Source organism: Nestor notabilis, unplaced genomic scaffold (genome assembly GCF_000696875.1).
Source record: "Nestor notabilis isolate BGI_N333 unplaced genomic scaffold, ASM69687v1 scaffold15709, whole genome shotgun sequence".
Lineage (NCBI taxonomy): Eukaryota > Metazoa > Chordata > Aves > Psittaciformes > Psittacidae > Nestor > Nestor notabilis.
The window spans coordinates 120,332-137,381 of NW_009945308.1; the positions used below are offsets into that span (position 1 = coordinate 120,332).

The 17,050-nt window shown below is 40.4% G+C and overlaps 1 protein-coding gene across 1 annotated transcript in view; it reads left to right on the forward strand.

Annotated features, from left to right (window-relative positions):
- TMEM132B (transmembrane protein 132B) overlaps positions 1-17,050 on the forward strand; it is a gene marked incomplete at its 5' end in the record, with an annotated part of 172,392 nt that overhangs the window by 94,728 nt on the left and 60,614 nt on the right. The window contains one exon of the mRNA XM_010022816.1: positions 7,016-7,202. Within this exon, the coding sequence (XP_010021118.1) occupies positions 7,016-7,202 (187 nt within the window). The remainder of the gene's footprint in view (positions 1-7,015; positions 7,203-17,050) is intronic.

The window sequence follows — 17,050 nt, forward strand, 5'->3', positions numbered from 1 at the left end:
AAGAGCTTAAAAGGTTTGCTCATTATCTAGATTTATTGTTTTCAGTTGTGGGAAAATGTTTGCTAAGCAAAATAACATTAATAATAGCTGGTCCTGGTAGTGTGTTTGGAACAAAAATATTTTCTTGGGTTTTTTTATAGCTTTTAGTGGATTATTAAAAAGTGCTGTGTCAATCCATACGTTCTGAACAGATTTAGCAGCTTGGTTTTATCCTCTGTAGCCATTTACATCTGTCTGTGCATCTTTGAGGAGCATGGATTTTTACGGCAGTGAAAGAAAAACAAGATGAAGCACTAAGAAATGTTTTGCAAAAGCCTGTAGTTGGTATAAAGTAAACTGGACGACAGAGCAAGTTCTCTGATAGACAGCAGAGCAAATTGCAAATTGTGATTTTGAAATGCATCATGAGAGGAAACCAAGCAGACATTCGCCAGCTCTGCAGCACACTGCAACACTCAGGACTCCAGCCAGACCTGTATCCAATAAGGCCCTTCCTTACTGGAATGGTTTGGGGGTTCTCTGAGCACCTAGCAGAGGTTGCACTGTGAAAGTACACAAATAGGATTACTGTGAGAACAGATTCCAAGGTTGTGTACAGCTTTGTGTGCTTACAGCCTAGTGAAAATGATACATGCTGGGAGAAAAGGGTTTAGGTTTTAATATCCATTATCAAGTCAAACTTTGTATGTAACACAAAGTGTAGCCCTGTAACCACAGGAAGTTGTTCTCGGGTAGGATCTGTGCTTAAGGATGTCGTAGCTGCTGGAAGGGCTGGTAGTATGTAAATCTTAATCATTCAGAAGCTGGATGCTGCTCTGTTAGTAGGTATTTGCTCTCATTTCCTTCATCTCAGGCTGCTGGGATCTTAATTTCCTCAGGGGGAGAAGGTCAAGACCTTTAATCTGGATCTTTTCCCCAAGAGGTCCTGGCTGTCTGCTGCTTCATTTGACTTCAGCAATTGAGCACTTCCAATCAGTCCTTGAAAAGCCTCCTCTTTTAAGTGTTTGCTCTTCAGTAAACCGTAGTTATGAAATTAATCCTCTTGAGATCAAAGGAGTAGACGTATATTACTGAAATATTTTATAAACTCATGTACCTTGCTTATGTAATCCTGTTCTCATTGAATCTGGTGACAATTTGTCAGAGGGAGTAAGAATTGACCATTATTAACCTTGAAAAGATTCTCAAACAACATAGCAGACATTTCATTACTTTCAATTACCTAGTGCCTGCTCCATGGTTTTTAGAGGTTTGTTTACACTGCTGTGGGCCTCATAAACAGATTGCCATTTACTGAAAACATTATTTTATGAATGAATGAATGGAACTCATGATTTCCTGTAATAGCCAAGTGCACTAATAGAAGGGTCTGACTTTTATCAACTAAATTGTTGATGAACTGGCTGTGGGAGCCAGGAGTTCTCATCCTTCACTCTGGCATTCTCCATGCTCCATTCTCTCTAACCGTACATGGGGCAGGCTCTTCAGTTTGGTTGGCAATGTAAATCATCCTTACTAGCTAATAATAGGCATTTGTTTATTTCAGGTAACTACTCACCATTTAGATTGTCACTGCCATCAAAATATCAATCACTGTGTATCATTCCAGTACTTAATTCAGTAATTCCACGTTTGGCTTAGACAAAATGTAGGAATGAATTAAATTCAGTATTATTTCAATACCAGGTGATTTTTGTAGTACTTAATAAAACCTCTCTCATTAGAACGGTGCTGAACATGCACAGCAATCTATTATTTTGCAAAAAAAAAAAGCCAATGCAGTTCCATATAAATACTTAATAAGATAATAAATCATAGAATGGTTTGTGTTGGAAGGGACCTTAAAGCTCATCCAGTTCCAACCCCTTGCCACGGGCAGGGACACCTTCCACTGGAGCAGGTTGCTCCAAGCCCCTGTGTCCAGCCTGGCCTTGAACACTGCCAGGGATGGGGCAGCCACAGCTTCTCTGGGCACCCTGTGCCAGCGCCTCAGCACCCTCACAGGGAAGAACTTCTGCCCAAGAGCTCATCTTAATCTCCCCTCTGGCAGGTTAAAGCCATTCCCCTTGGCCTGTCCCTACAGACCCTTGTCCAAAGCCCTTCTCCAGGTTTCCTGGAGCCCCTTTAGGCACTGGAGCTGCTCTGAGGTCTCCCCTTCAGGAGCCTTCTCTTCTCCAGGCTGACCCAGCCCAGGTCTCTGAGCCTGGCTCCAGAGCAGAGCTGCTCCAGCCCTCACAGGATCTTCATGGCCTTGTCTGGACTCACTCCAACAGCTCCACATCCCTCTTGTGCTGGGGCCCCAGAGCTGGACACAGGACTCAAATGTAGAGAAAAAAAAACCTGATACTGGATTTGGTTTAGATGTAGGTTTAAAAATACATATATTTTTCCTACTGTTTGCATCCACTAGCAGATTCGGGAAGAAAATCAATCAGAATATATGTAACAAGGTAACATGATGGATAGCCCTCCAAAACCCATGTGAATCTTTTCACAGCATCTGAATGCAGTAATGCAAGAGTTCTCTAACGTACTTAGGGGCATTTGAAACCCAGGCCTTAGTTTTCTAGTGGTTTGTGCAGGCTGTGATTTGTTCCTCTGGGAGACTGTTAACTGAGGAGAGGCTCTGCTTTTGGGTGGAGTGCTCACTCCTGTATGGCTTAACGTACATCCAGAGGTAGAACTTGAGGCTCGGCTTGGCAAACCCAGCGAGGCAGTTGGGCTCTGTGTGCCTGCATCAGGACGTGTCCATTGCTGGAAAGTTCTGGGACTTAGCAATGTTTTCCTGTCCTGATTAACTCTTCTTATTCTGCGGTTGGTCAGCGCTAGGGTTGGCTTTATTTGGCATGGATTTACCATTCTGTGCTAAAACTCTCTTCTCTATTCTGGGTTTGGGATCACAACCGTGCCTACTAAAACTGCTGGGTTTAGGATGAAAACTATGTGTGTTAATAAAGCTTGACTGGGCTGTGGGAGACCTGGTTTGAGTGCATTAGGTATATATGAAGCTGAACAATGGGAAGTTGTGCATAAATCTCAAGGGTTTGGGGGTTCTCCAAGCGCCTAGCAGAGGTGGCATTGTGAAAGTACACAAATAGGATTACAACTTGCAATTTAAAGAAGAAGGCCTACTTACGGGAGTTTGTAAGAGGAAATAAATCCAAGCCTATGGTTTCTTTCTCTCCTCTCACCAGAAAGAAAAATGTGTAATGAATGTCTCATGTCTGAAACACTGGGCTGGATTCATCAAAGGGAGTTAGTAATTACCAAATTGAGAGAATCATGAAGCGCTTTTCTAAATTTGAAAAGCTCATCAAGAATAGATCAGGAGCAGGCAAAATTAATAGTTATGAACTCATTTCCATAGAAATGGACTTATTAGCAAGCATGCCAGCTGCCTAAAATTATAAGGTCTTTTCCTTGTGCTTGCAGGAAATAATCTTTTTTTATAGAAGTAATTTTGACTTTTTATTTTTTATTGCTCCTCTAAACTGGGGTTTGGCAAAGTTCTTCCAAACTGCGATCACTGGACAATAGAAATACTTAACTAAAAAGAGAGGAAAGATGTGGAAAGGAGAAGTGGTTTTTAGTCTTTGGATTCCATCAGACTCTTCCCAATGGTGCAAGCATATTTAAGAGAAGAATGGAAGAAGGCCTGAGAAAAAGCTGAAAAATCTTTATAGGATGAAGTTTGGATTAGCGGGATTTAATGGCTGGTAACAGCAAGAGTTCAGTTGTCATCTCTGCTAGTGGGTTTTCCCACTGGTAGTTCTTCGTCTTCACCAGGCAGTTGCAGATCCACTTCAAAGACCAACAAACGTACTGGCCACCGGCTACAGATCAGACTAAAAGCTGAAGATTTGCCATGGCAGGGTGGAGTGACTGCTTCTCAAAAGGGTTATAGTGTAATGCTCTATAGCCAGGAGAGAGATTTAGATACAGGTGTTTTGATGTGGATTTATCAGATAATGGAGTTGATATAAGTAAATACTAACCTTCAAGGTCGTGATTATGGTTTAATCTATCTCTGGTTTTACTTTAGCAACCCCTGTCAATTTCAGTGGAAGAAGACAGTGGTCTTCTATGGTGTTATAGAGGATGGTTAGTAAATTGAAAGAATTACACATATCATACTGATCTTCCCCCTAGGAGAGAAGCCTCTGCAGGATAAGAGACGCAGCAGCCAGTAGGAAAGCACTAGTCTGAGCAAGAAAGAAATTCACTTTTCAGGTTTTATCATGGTTCGTTGTAAGCTTGTGAAAGACTTAGAATAAAGAGGGTAGATTAGTCCGTTGAGTGCTCTGTGTTCCAGCTACTGTAACACTTTTCATTGCTTGAAGGCTGAAGAGGAAAAAAAAGGGAGATCATAATTTTAGAGAAAATTCAGTGACCTGGTGTTAGATACAGTAAGTCCATTTCTTTCAGCAGAATTCGAAATGAAAAGAAGTGGATCCTTTAATCCATATTAGTAAGTAGTGCTACATGATTTGCTTCTGAGACAAAGCAGCAAACATTTGATAAGCCATCTTGTTTTTCCAGGTGATAATAAGGGTTGGCTTTGGCACCAGGACCTATGAAGTCCTGGCAGACCTGGGTTGAAGTCAGCTGTGCTTTAGTTTGTACATTAGTATTAGTTAGACCTGAGGAAGGTTTATTTATGTGAGTTGCTGCTCTTTTGTGGATGCACAGAGACTCATTTTGAATCCAGCAGTGTATAACCATGTCTGCCTTTAAATGAAACTTATGTCTTTTATTGTTATACAGCCGTGCTAAGGATGCAGTGATGGTCTTTGCATATTTACAGGCACAAGAGTCATTTTATTCCCTGGCAATTACTTTGGCTTGCTATATAGTCAAGACACACAATCTTTTCTTAGGGAGATCTGAGTCCCAGTCTGTCTTAAAAATATAAAACCACTATTATGGTTACTTATTGGATGTGTAAAAATTAAAACAGGAAGGGAATAATGGAAGGCATGATGGACCGAGCTCGAAGAAGGGCCCATTAGTGGGACATGTGGGATAGATTTATCAGTGCAGATTAACTTGACATGTTATTTAAGTGGTGAATCTAAAGCAAAACCCTCCATCAGTGGTTTTGTTCCAAATTTAATCCACTCATGGGTGTTTTTGTGAGTGGCAACTACTGACTTGAACAGATTGAAGCTAAATTGCAGCTCTGCATATAACTTACAGGCTCAATATGTAGATCCATAGTTAGTGTAAAGCTCATCTCAGAATCTTATTTCTGTGTTATGAGGAAATTAATTTTATGTGATTTAGATAAAACAAACTGCCAGAAGGTGATATACACAGAAAACTTTGAAGTTGAGTGCTACTTCATGGTCATGTTTTTGACAGAAATGGTTAAATTACATCCCTAGTATTGTGTAATAATTTTTGTCTTAAAAGAGTTTTGCTGATTGTCTGGTTGGCTACCCAAAAGATGCCTGAATAGCTTCTAGTTTTGCCTGGAGGTGGATATTATCTTGTGTTAGCATGGAAAATATTTATCCTCCAGGCATTGAAGCATATGCTTGTGGTGTTTGTTGTCAGAAAGAAAACATAAAAATCAATTCCTGTTTAGATTGTTTTTTCCTTTACAGTGCACCTTCAAAAACATATGGCACAACCAGATTCTGCCTCTGTGCAGCTGGGAAGAGGAAAAGGATGTTTTAAGTCTCTGTTCTTTGTAGCAGAGGCTAAAACTTTTTATGAACACAGCTCTTAGGGTGATGAGACACAAATAATGTACCAGGGGACAGGATGGAGGGTGAAATAACAGAGTGGGTCATTCATTCCTGAGGGGTGCCCACATGCATGGGACACTGTCCTATATTGGGAACAAGTAATCACAGTAAAAGCACATTCAAGTCAATACAGAACGGCCTAAAATGCTGCAAATTCAGATTTTAACCTATTTTATGAGCTGAAACTTCAGTAATAAGGGTAACATTGGTCGTCTCTCTGACGGCACATGATTAAGCGACTGGGTCTGCAGTCAGGTTCGCTGCCTTTCCCTCCCTGGAAAGAGCATCTGTAAGCTGCACCAGGGCTCCACGCTGCAGGTGTCTGTCTGGGAAATTGGAGCAGGAACTTGCATGCTGCTTTGTAATGTACCTTAATTTTTGTGGAAGTAAAACGCTGGATGAGCTTTAGGTCTGTTTCCTAAATAGGGCTCTGCTGTGGATGTAGTGCGTGCTGTTGGTTAAATCTTGATGTCTTGTTTTCTTCTCTGTAACATGAAGATAAGATCTGTCTTTATAACCTGAGGATTAATTATTAATACTTACATAGTGTTTGACCAGAGGAAAGTGCTAAGTGTTGTTGTTAACAAAAGCAGAAATAATCTTTAAACAGAGTTCTGTATGCTGTGCATGTTCATCCATTTCTTTACCTTTAAACTTTTATTTCCAGATGAGAAATATATAATGATCACCATGTAATTACAAGGCTGCAGCACTGATAAGAATGTTTTCATGAATTGAAAACAAGGATAATTACCCCCATTTTTTGTCATGTATAATTTCTGCAAATCCATTTTTTTCACTGAGATAAAGACAAGTTTGAGTCTGAGACTCCTCCCCCCCCTGCCTAGAGCTCATTTTTGATACAGCGCGAGGAACGGCCGAGTATTCTGTTGTTTCAGAGCATCAAAATTTGTAGCAACAAAATTATACTAATGCTATATTAAATAATTTAGCAGCATCTGTGCAATGCAGTTCCCAGGGTTTGGGGCTTATTCTGTACGTTCATTGTGATTATGGTGAATGAATGTCAGTTTCATGGGAAAAATGCCTCCATTTCAGGAAACTAAAAGATACAGCGTCACCTTATCTATAAAGTAGCTGTTTGTGCTACTTTACGGCCAGTATATAGTTTTATTTAGGTTTCTGTCTGTGCCTTCAAGTCTGATTTTAATGGTAAATCTGGTGAATAGAGGAGAAATCAAAATATATGTTGTTACTAACAACCGACTGATGTTCTGGGAAATTCTGTTGTTTCTTTTCTCCAGAGCAAATATGTCCTCCTTCGAGATCCTGGAGATGGACTTCGAGATCGACAACACCAGCAGCCTGGCAGGGGCCCAGCAAATCACCTGGCAGGTGGAATACCCTCGAGATGATTCCTTGAGCGAACTGGTGGTCTCCGAGATCTTTGTCAGCCGGACAATGTTTGTGGGAATCGTTCCTCTTGCGATGGTAAGAACCTGCTGCTGCTGCTTCTTGCTAAATGTTTCCGTCGATTCTCGTTAGTATTCAAGGGAATGTGAACCATTTTATTATATGCTACTTCCTATGCACCTGCTGCAAGTGATTTAAATGCAAAAAATACATTTCAATAATATTTTATTTACCTGATATGCTGTAATAGCTCCTTGGAAACCATTTGAATCTTTTGTGAAAATCCTTTACTGTTTGTGGATTATTGGCCTGGTACAGGGTAATAGCTCCTCTGGAGCCATTGTCTTCTGGTGTATTAATGTGACTGCTACGCATGTGCTCTAAGGGTAAATGTTGCAATTAGTTGGGACATTTTCAATGAAATAAATTAGCATGCATGTGTGGGAAACTTCATTGCTAAACCAAACAACTGGACTGTTTTCTGCTTTGCTTTTCCCCAAAGAGCCACACAGGCTAGTGAGCTGCAAAGTGTCAATTTAACAAAAGGTCCGTTTTGAGTTATGGAGAAAGGACAAAATCCTTTGTGAAGATGGAGGTGTTGGCCATATTTTCCAGGCAGGGTTTCAGGTGTACGTGTGCAGAAAGCTTGAAGCTGATGGTTTATTTAAAAAGATGCAAATATCTCCTTCTAAAAATCAAATGTACCTCTTCTGGGAGAGACCTTTGGCCTGCATTTGGGTCTGATGGACTTTTTAGTATTAGTGCTTTAAGCTTACACATGAGCAGTTATTTCAGTGGCGATATTCTGCTGTAAAACTAGAGGCGCAGCCGGAGAACCTGGATGTTACACCAGTTCTTTCAGGGACACTCTGGTAATACCTCACTTTTCTCACAGACATTTGCCCTTTCTTTCTGAGTCAGGCTGTGCTGGTTTTCTTTCTGTTCCACCATATAACCAATAAATACTGGTGTTCTCCTCTGTGTGGCCACTAGCTTCTCCTACTAGTACAGAAGCAAGGAAAGATGCTTGTAGAAGTAAACAAGACACTAAATAATTCTAATTTCCAATTCCTACTGCCAAAGGCTACACTTACTGGCAGCCCTGGTGATAGTCAATAGAGAATTCTTTTCTAGTCCTTTCTTTTGAAGCATGTAGGAGATGAAACAAAACTCTAATTGTGCGGAAGAAATATTATCAAGTAGGAATGGTGAATCAGATATAATAAAGACAGAATGTGGTGCATGAACAGACTTGCACATAGCATTGCTGGTTTTGTATGGATAGCCTAGAGTTTGTGCTGTGCAGAGCACCACAGGTAGAAAAGAAAAGCAAATTCAACCCAAAAGCCCATTGGGAATATTGGATCAGAGCTTTGCTGCTGTCTCTGCCAGGGCTTCATTTCATCTCTTTGCAGTTACAACAGATGTTGGCCACTTCCGCTGCCTCTAGATGTCCTTGGCAAAATCTGAGACTGAACCTGAATTGAAAGCGGAGCTAATCTAATCTCTAATACTCTGTCATTTTAAACTAAGCATTGAGTAAAGGAAAAAGGTTCTTTTGTGAATTCATGACCTTAATCCTTAAATGAGGGCCTCATGTGGGCTTTACTTTGCTGTTGCGTGTGAGTGTCCTTGACTGGCTTGGACCAAGGCTGCCGGGGGGACTGATGACAGCAGTGCCAGGAACAACAGTTTTTCCTTCTCATACGTTTGCCATTTTGCAGTGCTGCTCCCTTTAACAGTCACTAACTGGTGCAGGTTCTGGCACTGCATTGCCTGGGCAGGAGCAGAAATAAGTGCTCTGTGTATCATCAGGTGGTGTTCAGAGAAACACATTCCCAAGGCCCAGAATTCCTGGCTGCAATACATGCATTTTAATGTTCATTCTTCTTCAAGATCTGCCTGGCTCATTGGTAAGGCAGTCTCCCTCTGAGTGCACGTGGTATCTGTAAAGGAGAATTTTGTCAGCTCCTGGACCATGGTCCCCCAGAAGGGTTAGAAACTAGAGTGTTTCCATGCCTTTGCATTGCATGGAACATAAATTACTTGCTGTTCATTCTCACTGTACCAACTCTTTCATTGTAAACATTGAATATTTATAGATGAAAACAGTTCCTTGGAGAGTTTAAGGTTTGAGCAAAACATTTAGTCCTTGATTTGCAGGAGTGAAGGTCTTGATGGATTATCAGAACCTTGGGATGTTTTAGTTGTAATGACACCAGCATTTGCATGGAGAAGTGCAGCTTGGTGTCATGGAGAGGAAAAATTTCTTTCCAATAAGAAGACTGAGGCAGATCCAGTAAGACCTTAGTGGAGAAGTTAGCTGTGAAATCCTGCACAACAAAAGTGGACTTTAATCTGTGGTTCTCTTCCTGTAGGCCACTTTCAGTTCTGCTAATAAAAAGACATCCTCCTCCATATGGTTTGGAATATTGCTGTTAGTTGGTACAGTTGGTCATGAGTTTAACTTTTGTTTTCCATGCTACTTTCTTAAACAGGAGAAAATGGAACGAGCCCCCAGGTAATTTATTCTGTTGCTGCATTGTGGTGACTGTGGAGATAGTGATGGGGATATTTTTTTCTCATTTCTAGTTTGCCTTTTTCTAGTGTAGATAAAGATTTGGGAGACTGCATGGTAACCTTTTAATAACAGCCTGATGAAAAGAGCTGGTTTTTTGCTTCAGTGAGTTTATGAAGCCCTTAACATCAAATCTCATGTTCTTAACAGGTACATTTGGCAGCAAGCTTGAAAAGCATTTTTTGGCATGTTTTGCTTTTGGGTTTTTCTAAGTGAAGATACAATTGATTTTTGCACGTTATGTGGCAAAAAATAGCTCCTTATTAGCAGACAGTCTTGCTGTAATGAATTGATATTGCAGATTATTTCTGGCTACTCCTCTAGTATCAAATGAGCAGTGCATTAATAAACACTGTTTGGGGATGTGCAGAAGGAAGCAGGCCAGGGAGAGTCTACTCAGGGTAGACAGGGTAGCACCCATCAGCTGTGCTCTGTGCTGCTCTCAGCCCGCTCCTGAGGTGAGATTATCCATTGTAACTCAGCAAAGGAACACTGATATGCTGCAGTGCCTGTGTGCTGTGGCCAAAGAGGAGCAGAGATGCTTAAGCCTTGATAGGGACATTAGGAAGTAGCTGGAAACTCATCAGCTTGTGAGAAAAGTAGAAATCCTTAGTGTAGCAAACCCAACTGTTCTTCCTTCACTATGGTTACTGTAAAAATACTTGGGGGGTTTTGCATATTTTTTGGAAGAGGACTAAAATTCAATCTTGGAATATTGGGAATTCCTCCCAAACTATCCATTTTAATTTGAATGATCTTCCCTATAATAAATTTTGGCGTTATTTGTGGCCAAATTCAGTGCATTCAGAACACACAAAAGAATTAAACGTTTGCACTAATGAGAGAAATTAAAACAAAATGCCATGTTGAAAGAGAGCCTGCTTTCTGCATCATCTGACAATGCTCCCCAAATCCTTGAGCTCCTTCTAATTGAAACATCCAGTTTCAACAACTGCACAGGGCCAGTTGGGATTTCCAAGGGAACTACGTCCAGATGGAAACAGCACAGTCCAGTAATTTAGGATTTGCTTTCTGAAGTCTTCTCTCTCCTACTGGGTGAGCAATGCACTCTGCACAGAGATGGTGGCATGGGAACAGGGACCATCCCTCGCTGACATGACAAAGAGAATATACCAAGAGGGGTGATCACAGTTGTGTGCAGGCTGCACCTCCCAGGAGGTGATTTGGATGACAGCTTGATAACCCCACTGCTGCTGTAAGGGCTGGCTTTTGTAGAGTTGTTCTTATGGATCTGCCTGTAAATCATACGCCTGCTGTCTCAGTCCTATAGCACTTACTATAGAGGAACATAGTGGGGAATGCTCTTGTTAAGCTATGCAGTCACTACATCATTCTCAGCTGCTGAGTGTGGAAGTGACGCAGTCTGCATGTGTACAGCCAAAGTTGTGCGGGAAAACACATTCGGTTTTACCTGGGGAATGTTCTGAGACATGAAAGGACATAACAGGGTAGGCTGGATCTTTCAGCTTGTGCCCCCTAAAAACCCCAACCAGTGTTTGTTCAGTCCAAACCTGGTCTTATTTCTGCTTAGCAGGTGAGCAGAGCACCAGTTCAGAATGAACACAGAACGCAAAGTGCTGATGTCTCACTGGCACCGTTTCCAGCATCGCGTAGCATCTGATCCCAGATGGTATTGCTGTGTGCATTTTACACCATTTTAGAAACAGATTGTTTATTTTATCTAGTATTCAATGTGACTTATGCTGAGATGATCAGACAGGATTCTGGGCCTCACATACCTATCCTACCTAGCCTTTGGTTTAGATACTAGCTGATCTCCAGAGTGCTTATACCAATAGCCTGCATTTAGTTCCTGGAAGGTTTTGTTTCTGTATGTGAGGCCAGATCATGAAATTCAGCCTTTCTGAGCATGAAAATTGGATATATGCATAGTTTTCCTCTTGTAGAGCTGTAGAGGTATAAAAATATATGTATTGAGACAAGGCATCGTAAGATACCTGGATATAAATGTGGAGGGAAATACACGATTCTGTCTTAGTTACTTTATTCCAGACCGCTTTAGAAGTGGTTGGTGAAGTTTGAAGTTCCTTGGACAACAGGCTGAGAAAACACAGAGCTCAAAATATAGCAAACTGCTTTTTAGTCCCAGAAGCTCTGCACCTAGGTTCCTGGTAAGAGGGACAGTGGAAAGGGAATGAAAACCATCCATGTGCGTGTATTCCTCTGTAAATACAACTTTGCAAGTCATTCTGAATTCGTTTTCTGTCAACTGTGGCACATAAAATACATGAAGATGCATTATCCTGTAACTGCCAGAGCATTTTCTGATAGCTAAAAGGGATTGGATGGTCCTGCTTAGGTAGGGAAAAGAAATAAATGCTAATTCCTAAACCCCCATGCAAATTAACAAATTATTTTTTCCTTAAGTACTCTATTATTATCTAGTATTTATGAAGTGTTTTATATTTTCAGAACACTTTACAGGAATTAATTAATCAGACCTGAATAAACCAAGCTTGATGAGAATGGAAAATTATATGGAAATTAAGTTCCTCATACTCACTTTTACCTGTTTCTGAATGATTTATAAGTCACTTTTTGTATTCCTACAGGTGCTTTTTAAAACACTTTAAAAAAACCGTACAATGCTGTGCTTAAAACTTAAAATCCCTAAAATCTGTTTTGGTTAGAAAAGAGGTAGGATTTATACCATCAAGAACTAATGACAGCACAGATGAGTGGCTTTTAAGAATGTAAATGCTGTTTTATCACCTAAAGCTGTGCATAACTGTTTAAGCTGATTTAATTCAGGTAAAAATGCATGGATGGGAGGTTTGCTCCCTTAATTTGAATCCTATTTAGAAGCTGCAATATTTGACTCCTGGAGGTTTATTTAGAGGAGAGTGGAAGGAATATTTAGTTTTATCTCAGGTTTTGGCGTAGGCTTTTAAGATTAAAAAACTGTTGAGAAACTTTACCTATAGAAAATGAATGAGACTGATCACAGCACTGGGGTGTGTGATTTGGCATTGCAGGCTTCTAGCTTGAGTGTTACTGTGCTGTCCTCTTGCAAGATACAAAGATGTCCCTAAATACCTTTCAGGATCCAGGCCTGGCTGTTCAGTTTAATATTCCACAAGGCACTGGGTGTCAGATGGAAATGTCAGCTGCTTTGCTTCCGTGAGGCTTATCTTCTTGTCTTTTTGACAATAAATGTCTCTGATAATTGATTTTTTCAACATCTGGTCTACACATCAACCTGCGGAACTAATGTCCCAAAAAGTAGAAAGGTGATCCATTTTCATCACATTGAGTAGAGTAACAGATCAAGGTGAGGAAGTGGAACACAGCCACATCTGAAGTTCTTTTTAGCTCCACTGTTACTGAGTATCAAGAACAGACTCTGCCGTCTGATTACAATTGCTATATAAACACTGCAGGTGATTATTTTCAAGTAAGTTTTATGGCAGTGAAGTAGGATGCAAGTTGTGAATCTGGTTGATGTTTCATGCATCAGAAGGGGTGTTTTAGGCATCCAGCAGATCTGTCAGAACATTGGGAAGTTGGATCTAAACTAGGTGCCTTGGTATGTCTTGATTTAATAATCTTGCAATATAATAATCTTGCAAAGTTGAAGTGTGTGTCCTGCTAATTACAGAAATTGACAACACAGACAAATCTGTTCTAGCCAGTGGTGATAAAATTCTCACAGCTCTTGATCTAAATAGATATAACCTGCAATTTCCATAGTTATGGCAAATAGCAAGGTAGTCAGTGGAGTCTGACACTCCTGGGGTGCAGGAAACAAGCACTGCACCAGCTTTGAGCCTGTCATCCAGGTTTCTGTCACAAGTAAATGTGGTCGGATTAATCTGTCACCTAACTAACAGTTGGGGGAAAATGAAAAAATAGGAAAAATCCAGGTCTTTTAGAGAGTTTCTAGGCAACCAGGAACTTAGTCGAAGTAAAGAACAAGACATTGAAGAACTGTCTTTTAACTGCTTTTTATAAGGAGGCTTCAGCTAAGGTTGAGGGCTTGAGGAACAATAGGTTTAATAATAGATGAATATCTAGCGTTCTCTTCTTATCTAGGAAAAATGATGGCTTGGTCTGTGACTGGCAGCAGTGGTGTTTTAGATATATATGTTACAGATCCTTTCTTGTATAGTAATAGAGTTGTAATTCCAAGACTGTCATTATTCTAAAGTGTTTTTCAAATGCAACAACCAATACTTCACCACTGCTTTCAGCCCCTCAGCCTGAAATATTTCTGTGTATCCTACAAGTACTTAATCTGTGTCTTCAGAAATCTTGTCTCCTCCCCAAAAATGTAAGCTATTGCTTGACTAATAGTTTACTAATGTTGTGAATCACTTGGAACCACAGATGGCTGTATATACTCCAGTGAGGTTTCCTTTAAATGGGAGACTGAATAATAGCATCTCCACTTGCTGCTAGCAAACGTACTGACAAGAGCACCCAGAAAAATCATCCTTAAAGATGCCCATTTCTGTAAGTCAGGCTGAAAGGGGATTGCTGTGTGCAACACTTATTATGTGTTTTAGAAAAAGCAGGAGCGTGGGGTGAGTGCTTGGGGATTTGTTGTTTGGGTTCTGCAGTTGTCATTTTTGGGTTGAATGTACTGCGAGCTTTGGCTGCTGAGTCTCCAGTGTAATAGGACACACAGCATAGGATGAGTCTCCTGTTACACTCAGAATAGGAGGGTAAATGGAGCTTGGGACGAATGCCACCAAATCCCCATTTGCAGAGGAGATGGCATGGCCACCTCCATTCCCAGAGAGCCCACCGCTGTCACATCCAGCTGTGGTCTGCAGCAGTTCTCCATGCTGAGCGAAGCCTGTGAGACCCTCTAGTCAAATAAGCAGCCATTCTGAAGCTTACAAATCATGTTCAAGGCCAGGCTGGGCAGAGCTTTGGGCGACATGGTCTAGTGTGAGGCATCCCTGCCCATGGCAGGGGGGTTGGAACTAGATGATCTTCAGGTCCTTTCCAAGCTTAACTATTCTATGATTCTAGGTTTCCTCGTACTACTTCTATTGTTTTGAAGTTTTGGCCTATGAGTCAGCTGAGATGATGTCCTGTTCCATTATTCAGATTCAGCTGCTCCTCCTTTCATTCACGACAGTTTTTGTGTATGAACTGTCCTTCTTTGGGGAAAAGGTTTCTTCTGTGCATTCATTTCAAGTCAGTACAAGTTAAAAGAGGTCTGAAGTAATGTGAATCTGAGTGTTCGTGTTCCTACACAGAACACTGCTGCATCCAGCTATCAAAAGGGAATGTTTAAAAATAAAAACCCCAAACCTTAAAGAATTTATTTTTCCTAATGTCATGAGACCTTATATTCAGAGAGCAATTAAAGGGACACATTCATGCCAAGGTGGAAATTGACTCAGGCTTAGAAAGAAGCTTACCTTCACCTTCTGCTGAAATAAGAAAATGTCAAGCTCTAGCAGTCTCTTTCCTTTGTGCTCTCGGGGTCACCTATAGAACCCAAGAACACTTAATCCTGGAGTGTCAAAAATACCAGAATAAGATCAGTCATTTCTACCAAACCCAGATGATTTACATACTTCTTAGAGGTTGGCTAGGATGTATTTATATGCAAAATGTCCCATATGTGTTTATTCATTGCTCTTAATGCATATTTCTTACTTGAAATCATTTTAACCTTTGGCCTTCCAGCTCCCTGGAAATTATACAGCACATCTTTATGTGCAGAATGAACTGCACAGAAAATGATCTTGTCATTCACAGAATTCACCATTTCATGGCAAAAATTCCTAAAGTAAACTCAGTGTAGAGTAGCTCTTCATCCCCGTAATATTAGGGGTTATCAGGATTTTTTTTCAATAAAGCTGGAATCTGTGACTCACGGATCATGAATTTCAGTGTGAATTTTAACAATAATTAACAGGAGCAGGATTGAAGGCTTGAGCTCCCCTAAAACCCCACACTGGAAGGACTGATTTTAAGCTCAAAGCAAATTAACTGCTGTGGAGAGAGTAGAGAATAAGAAAAAGGAAATTCTTCTTTTGTATTGTATTTCCCGTGCCCATAGTGAGTGTTTTATGTCTCTGTAGCACAGATAGCATCTTCTGCAATTATTACTATCTTCAAATTAATTGTCATAGGGAATTAAATGGGTTTGGTTTGTCAGGCTGTTCTGACAACCACAGGATGAATTTTATGGGGAAAGATGAGATTTTAAAAGATTTCTTGAAACATATCAGCCAAAATACAAACCACTGAGGACTTCATCATTGGGAAGATGTTGAGTGAAATATCCTGGAAGAGGAGTGTGTGGGGAGGGTATGTCATGAGGAGTGCTCTCATGGGCTTGGTCTGACTATGTAAAGCCAGATTACAACATGCCTTGTGAACAGACATTTAGAAAAGCTATTTTGGATTGATCGAAGCTGTTTAACAGGGGAAAAGACATTCTTCCTTGTAGAACTGAGGGGTTTGATTAAACTTGATTAAATAATGGGCAAATGGTCAATTTTGAGAAAAGGCTTTCTTTTTCCTTAAGCAAAACTGCCCCATTCTGGGTACAGCAGAGTAGGACCACTTTGATAATGTCAACCTTCTTTCTCAGTGTTCTTCCAAAGATGAAATTCCAGCCAAATCTCCTTAATTTCATGAAGTGTTTCTGTTTTAACTGGACTCTGTTTTCCAAAGGATATCACTGTTTTTCTCTTTCAGTCTCATTCTGGGCATCTGAATTAGGTTTTGGAATTGCTCAGTGTGAACCATTATCCCTTTTTTCCCTCTACTGAGTTAAACATACTCTGCCGTTTAATTTTGAGAGTGAAAAAGAGAGAAACCAGAAGGAAATCTGCTATTGGTGGGACAAAAATAATGGCATTTTGAGTGTTTCCATGAAAGCAATGTAACATGACAAATTTTAAGAAGCTCTGTGAATACCATTAATATTTATGATGCACTCAAGAAAACAGCTATTGTGTGCCACATCCATCACAGATAAGAATTGTATTCAACTGTGTTGGATGATAAACATTTAATGACAATAGCTAGAGATTATATGAGGGATTTCATACTCATGTTTTATGCCTGCTTGAGTAAAAGCACCACTGTGAACCAATAATTTTCTTTCATGAAATTAGATACACTTACTGATAGTTGTTGCAACCGGAGTCCAAAACATTAATGAATATGCAGGGAAGTGTTGATGCCAAGTGCTTCAGAGATCCTGTTGCAAGCTACTCAGGATCAAGTCCTAAAGGCAGCGTTTCCCACTAATCCTCCTCTTGGAAATCACTCTGAAGCTTACCAAACTGCAGTGATTTGACTGCATATTGCTGGTTGTTTGCAGTTTGGATGAATG